At 43.7% G+C, this 7,067-nt stretch overlaps 1 protein-coding gene across 1 annotated transcript in view; it reads right to left on the minus strand.

Moving 5' to 3' along the window:
- Window positions 1-5,830, minus strand: part of slc30a6 (solute carrier family 30 member 6) — a 59,929-nt gene extending 54,099 nt beyond the window's left edge. The window contains exons 1-3 of the mRNA XM_008430455.2: window positions 5,607-5,830; window positions 4,328-4,374; window positions 3,147-3,233 (exon numbers count right to left, since the gene is read on the minus strand). Of these exons, the coding sequence (XP_008428677.1) occupies window positions 3,147-3,233; window positions 4,328-4,374; window positions 5,607-5,790 (318 nt within the window). The 5' untranslated portion in view covers window positions 5,791-5,830. The remainder of the gene's footprint in view (window positions 1-3,146; window positions 3,234-4,327; window positions 4,375-5,606) is intronic.
- Between the last annotated feature and the right edge of the window lie 1,237 nt (window positions 5,831-7,067).

The raw sequence follows: 7,067 nt of genomic DNA on the forward strand, positions 1-7,067 counted from the left end.
GGGACGGGAACTCTGAGTCCATCCAGGACTGTTCTGCTGTTTGTAAAATTCAGCAGAATTTTCAATGGAAAAAGCCGCAGCGAGTCGCCCTCTGTGTGTCAGACAGAAGAAACGAAAGAAGGGCACGGTGTGTGTGTGTGTGTGTGTGAGCGTGTGTGTGTGTGTGTGTGTGTGTGTGTGTGTGAGCGTGTGTGCGTGTGTGTGTGTGTGTGTGAGTGTGTGTGTGTGTGAGCGTGTTTGTGTGTGTGTGAGCATGTTTGTGTGTGTGTGTTTGTGTGTGTGTGAGCGTGTGTGTGTGTGTGAGCGTGTGTGTGTGAGCGTGTGTGTGTGTTTGTGTGTGTGTGTGTCCTGGCCTGTCACTTCATGTTGGACTCATAAGCGGCGGCGAGGCAAGCCGAGTGCTGTGAAATCTACAATTACTGTGGTGTGTCGTGTTATGACAGCAGCAGGCAGCGGCGGAACGGGAGACCTGCAGTGTGTGTGTGTGTGTGTGTGTGTGTGTGTATGTGTGAGTGTGTGTGTGTGCAAACACTGAGACGACGCTCAGCCCAAAACATTATCAGCCCGCTTTCACATGCACGCCGCCCCTGGGGGCCACCGGGTCGCCGCGGCCCGACGCGCTGCTGCCCCCCTCTGTCCACAGGAGGAATGGCGCCGCTAACGGCCGGCCTCCTCCTGATGCGAGCGTGTCGCCGTGACGACCGGCGGTGTGACTCATGAGAGAGATGGCCTTGAACCGAAACCTGCAGAGGTCCGACCCGTTTCTCCAGGGACGCCTCGTTCTCCTGAAATAACTCGGCTTACACAACAATCCGGTGACGGAGCACGGAACCGGATCAGAGGAGGTTCCGACCCGGAACCCGGGTTCCGGTTCTGTCAGCAGCAGCACAAAGCGGCTGACCTCTGACCCCGTTTTCCTCTGGTCTATTTAAAGAAACAGTTTCATTATAACTAATTTATCGTGATAAACGATAATATTGTTGACTTGAGATCATTTTCAGTAACATAATAGTAACGACATCATAATGCAGGAACTCATTCTCAATAAACTTTAAATTCTAAATAACATTTTAAATATCTAAAATAAATAAAACAACAAACAAAATTTATTCTGAAATCTCTGTAAACAAACTGTCTTAGAAAAAAGGTTTAGTTGAGACCAAAACACCAGAATCTGGACTTCCTGTTTCACGAAAACACCCACAATCCTTTGCTGCATCAGCATCACTATTCGCACTTTTAAAACGTTGATGGAAATGACAAAATTTAAAGTAACTTCCTCAATTTCACAGAAAAGTTTTCCACTGGGTCATTTTTAATGTCCCTCCTGTGAAGAGCCCAGCTGGTCCGCAGCCTGTCAGAAACACCCAGACGGTTGTTGACGGGACAGTTGTGATCGGTTCTGATCCGTGTTGGACTCGCTGTAATCCAATCCAGGTAGGAAGACCTCCTTTAATCCACTCTGACTGGTGTGAGCTCAAAGTGGATTAATATACAATAACAGAGACAAACAGAAAGTCTGACATCCTTTTGTGGTTCCTGTGCTCCAGTTATTTTCCTCTTTATTTACTGGGATCAGATTCAGGATGAACTGGGAGGAAAACGCATCAGGATGAGCTGCAGCCCATCAATCCACCGTCTACAAGTTTATGTTAAACCTCAGGACCAGGTGGAAGAGCACGATTTGATTTTTAATCCAAGAAATTAAAGTTACAGGTCTGTCAAAAAGCCTTAAATCCACTAAAATGCAAACAGAAATGTGTGTGAACAGTAATACTGAACATGCTGGGATCTAACAGGAAGGCCTGACGGTCGACTCACGTTTCCATTAAGCTGGCATGGAAAGTCAGAGCAAACTTTCAAAATGTTTCAAGAAGGAAAATGTGAATTTGCTGCGTTTCAGTTTGGATTGAATCGACCAGCAGAGCCTCGTTTCATCAGATGTTGACGCCACGCATGGCTGTAATAAACAGGAAGTAGAAACACGGAGTGGAAACACGGAACGGAAACACGGAGCGGACACACGGAGCGGAAACTCGGAGCGGAAACTCGGAGCGGAAACTCGGAGCGGAAACACGGAGAGGAAACTCGGAGCGGAAACACGGAGNGGAAACTCGGAGCGGAAACACGGAGAGGAAACTCGGAGCGGAAACACGGAGCGGAAACTCGGAGCGGAAACTCGGAGCGGAAACTCGGAGCGTTCTCCTCCTATAAATGGAAACTCAGATTTAGAAATCCTTCAGTTTGGTGCCTCTGGTAAGGCACAGACCCACCTTAAAGTGGGAACATTCGCTACGTCAGAATTTACTCTGCTGTTCTCAATCCCCCTTCAGCTCATTCACCGTTTTTCAGAAAAAACTAAAACCACCTGAAATAAGTGTAAAAACTGCTTGGTAAACTTAAGGAAGTTATTTTCAGTTGGATGAAAAACATTGCTAGTGGAAACTCACATCTCTGATCTGCTGCTCAGCAACAAAACCCAGAGAGCCCAACGGCTTCCTGAGCTTCACCTGCTGCATCCTCGCTGCACAAAGGAGCATCAACACAGATCCTTCCTCCCATCACTGCTGCCAACGATCTCCACCTCTTTACATCCCTGCTGGGATCTGAACAGCTTTTATTATTGTTTGTTGGCGTATTTTTAAATGATCCTCCTCTTTTGCGCGTCTCATTATTGCCCATGTTTATTCGTACTGCACTGACTTATTCTTATTTTACTGTTTTTAACCTGAACTTGCTGTGATTATACTTGATTTTCACCACTAATCTCCAGTAACCAACATGTTTTCTCCCTGAATCTCCAGTCTGGATCCAGACTTTAACATCTGCAGCTCAGACGCTGCAGACTTTAACGTCTGGCAGCAGATCCAGGGTTCAGTCAGGATTCCTGGTTCCCAGCAGGCAGTGAAAACCAAAACAATGAGAATAAAAGAGGAGTAAACATCAGCATGGTGACCGAGTGGGAAAACAGGATTAGTGGAGGTGTTCGGCTCTGCCTCCATGACTCAGATCCAGCTCCTAACAGGCTTACTGCATAACGGGATTACAGAGCAAGGATTCCCCTGATGCCTTCACCCTGAATGGGAGGTAAGAGGAGGCCGGGACGAAGATTACAGCCGGAAAAACTCAAGCCAAACGCTGCCTACCCGTCTGTCCGAGGAAACCAGCCGGAATTCCTGCAGGAGCTTCCCGATCACGGATCTGTGCGTCTTCCTAAAGGGATGGATCGTCCCCTGCAGGCCGAGAACAAAACATGAGGAAACACAGAAATCAGGTGTAAAATAATCACAACACTCACTGATTATAGTTCATGAAGGATTTTCTACAACATGAAAGCTGAATAAAACATGTTGATTATTAATAATAAATCCGTTTGATCAAACCACAGAACAACAAATAGCTACAGTCTATTTCTAAAGGTGGTATTATCTTGGGTTTTTAAGGTGGCATTTCAGCCAAACACTGGCCAACACTGCCACCAAGTGGTCCATCTTTCTATGACATGTGAATTAAATGCATCAATTCAAACTTTTCAGATTAGATTCATTTAAATTCAAGAGACCAAATATTCATTTACTCTCATCTTAAAACAGATTCATCAGATCATCCTTGAACCAGAAACGTCCAAACTTTGTGAAGCAAAATGAATTGTTCAATTCATTCAATAATATGACTTTTTGCTACTTTACGTAACTTTTTTTCTCCCTTTTCCTACAATAAACACGTCACATATCTGCTCTACTCTGAAGTTTTCTAGATTTTTGGGTTGATTAGTTTCTACTTTTATCCAGAAAACAAATATCAACAGGTCGCAGTTTCATCAAACAGCTTATTTAAAGTTTCTCTCCAGCTTTAATGTATCTCTGAGTCCTGGTCTGGTTTTAAGTAGAAGCTGCTGAATGTTTGTGGCTTTATTTAAGGTTCAGTTAAAGTTAAAAGAAAAATCCATTTCCATCTTGAACTGAGGTTCATATAAACCTTTGAAGGGCCAGAAATGGACAACTTTTGAAACCGAAGACAGAAAAAGAAATGTTTATGAATTCTGATGTTTTTGTGCAGATGAGCGAAATGCAGAGAGAATAAAATGACTTCATTCACTAACAATCAGCTCAGATGCATTAATCTGATTAACAGACTGGAAACTATTAAAAGATTTTCTTCAAAATCTAAACAGAAATGATGGTTTCTGCTCGGAAGTTGGAGGAACTTTGACCTTTCAGATGACCTGTAGAGAGTCTGAAATCCAACAGGAAGGATAAAAGCCGAGTTTAAAACTGTGTCTGTGTCTCAGTGTTTCCGTCAGGTTAGCGTCTGAGTGGAGACCTACCAGGACGGAGGCGTCGTGCTCCTGCTTCTTCCTGTGCAGGGGAACATCTGAGGAGACAAACATCTTCAGTCACCATGGAAACATTTCAACAGAAACATCTTTACTCACATTAACTCAGGTTTAAAGCTGATGATGAGGAACCTTCATCAAAACGGAAAGTTTAACATAAATACTGAAAACTGACCATATTATCAAAGAATACAGTTTAATGAATCTCTATAAATCACCACTGAGCTTTACAGGAACATGGCTGTTTCAGGGCTGAAACGATTCGTCGTATTAATTAATCAATAATTGAAAAAATCATCAACTAATTTAGTGATTGATTAATAACTGGAGTAAACAGATTTTTAAATAATGTCATTTGCTCAAAGAACAACACAGTCAGAACAGTAATTAAGCCAAAGCTGCACAACTAATATTTACTTTTTGAATTTATGATGAAATAAAATCTGATCTGTCTGTAAATCCCAGAATTCCTGTGATGAGTTTCAGTTTCTCCTGGTTCACATCCTGGAAAACCATCTATGAATCCCTGTGCTGTTAAATTATTGATCTGAGATCAATCAGGTCAGATTTTCACTGTAATCATGATCAGCAGGTCTGAATTTTCACATGATGAAGGATTTTTGATCTGCAGATGATCAAACATTCACTGAGGAATGACGTTATTGACTTTTAGGAAATAAAACGTTGATTTCGTTACATAAAAAAAGAACCAAATAATTTGCATTTTACAGAATTTAAATATGCAAATGATCAAACAGTCACCCTGGTTCTGGTTGCTCTGCTGCTGGAGGAGGTGCAACATAAACCAGGCTGTAGTTCTGGGTTTGATTCCCGGTCGGAACCAGGCTGGTTTGTGGATCTGGGTTCTGTTCTGTTCCGGCTGCTGGTTCTGGATCTGAACCTTTCCTTTCCCACCGTCACCCAAAGCTTTGCTATAAACTGTAAAAACCATCCGGTTTCATTTCACTGAATGAACCGCCATCAGCTGAAGCTCTGACAGGAAATAGACCTGAACGTGCTGGACTGTTGGCTGCAGCCGGATTTAATGACCTGGATCTCCATAGACAGACTGATGTGAATGAGAAGCTGAGCGGGTCAACCCGGACCAGAACCGGACCAGAACCGGACCCGGACTGCTGAGGTTCCGATGAGCAGCAGGTGGAACCGGAAGCTCCATGTTTCTGCTGAACCCACATTTAAAGCTAACTGGACCTTCAGAACCACACAGCAGAACAAGCTGTTAGCTGTTAGCACAGCTAGCATAACAAACCTGGCTCCTTGATGTTGATGACGTCCACCGACACCATATCCGGTTTATCCAGCGGAACCACCTTCCGCTCCGTCACCCCGGACGGAACCACGTCCGGCTTCGAACCGAACTTTCTGGGGTAGAAATCCCCCGCAGTTTGGTAAGACAGACCCGGAGACGTGGACATCATCCCGTCCATCGCCATCTTGGACTTCCGCCTCCTCCGTCTTCTTCTTCTTCCTGTTGCTGTAGTGTAGTGAACGCAGCTCCGGGTTCACTGCCGCCCCCTACTGGTCATTTCCGAATAATACCTGAGTGTTTAAATTAGTCATCGACAGTAAAACAACAAATAAAAGGATTAGGATTAGAACAAATTCTTACTTTGACTGGGTCCTGATGCCACCAGCTTTAACAACAGAGATGAACTGTAAACAAAACAATTTCAACAAATTGAGTGATAAAATATATATATTAATTTTAAAATGTTCACCACCATCCATTATGTATCAATAGTACTAAAGGAGAAATTGTCACAGAGAGAAGAAAGAAGGTCCATGTTGTTGCTTCAGCACAACAGTAGCAGCGAAGAACAGCTACAAGCAGAAAGTCTGACCTCTTCAGTGTGAACACCTGCTAAAGGTGAGAGCTTTGAAAGTAGCAAACAAAACAAAAACAGAAATGCTTTTTCCAAACAAAAAATCCCTGAAAAAAATACAGTAAAAACAAAAAATGAGTCCAGCTGTCAGAACGCTGGATTTTGGTCCAAACGGGGTTATCAACAGACTAATGATCCTGAAAACAGCAGCAAACCTGCAATCAAAAGACTGAAAAATAAACCAATCAGGGTGCTGTAATGGCCTAGTCAAAGTCCTAATTGAAATACTGCAATGAGACCTTCACAAAGCTGCAGACCTCAAACTAAAACCCTGAAATAAAAACATAAAAACATCGGAGCTCAGAGTCTGAGCTCGTTGCCACTCAGTCCTGCAGGAGTCAGATTCAAACTAGAGACGTTTCTCATTCATTCAGTCAAAGGGGAAGAAAGGCGAATAACCCACTGATCCTGGAGACGAGCCCACAAGGCAGAACCAAACTATCAGGTTTGATGACGGTTTCTGTTAAATTACAGTTTAGAAAAGTCAAATTTAAGTGTTTAAATGAGAAAAGTAAAAATATGTTTTGAGAGGGAAAGTCTGATGTAGTTCATCTTGATGCTGCTCATTTAAAGTCAGTCCTCATTCCCTCAGCGCTAGAAAGGGTTTGTTGTCTGCAGCACTTTAAGTGACACAGTGAGGCCCCTGAACCCAGCGGCACCGAGCAACCGACCCGAAAACACTGAGCCGGGGGAGAGGGACGAAAGAGAGGGAGGAGGGAAGGACAGGATGATGGAGGTCTGGGAGAGAGAGAGACCAGAGAGGGGAAATAAACCGTAAACAGTCAGAAGAATGGATCTGGATCCTGATGGGTCTGGATCCTGATGGA

The sequence above is a fragment of the Poecilia reticulata genome, linkage group LG15, assembly GCF_000633615.1.
Source record: "Poecilia reticulata strain Guanapo linkage group LG15, Guppy_female_1.0+MT, whole genome shotgun sequence".
NCBI lineage: Eukaryota > Metazoa > Chordata > Actinopteri > Cyprinodontiformes > Poeciliidae > Poecilia > Poecilia reticulata.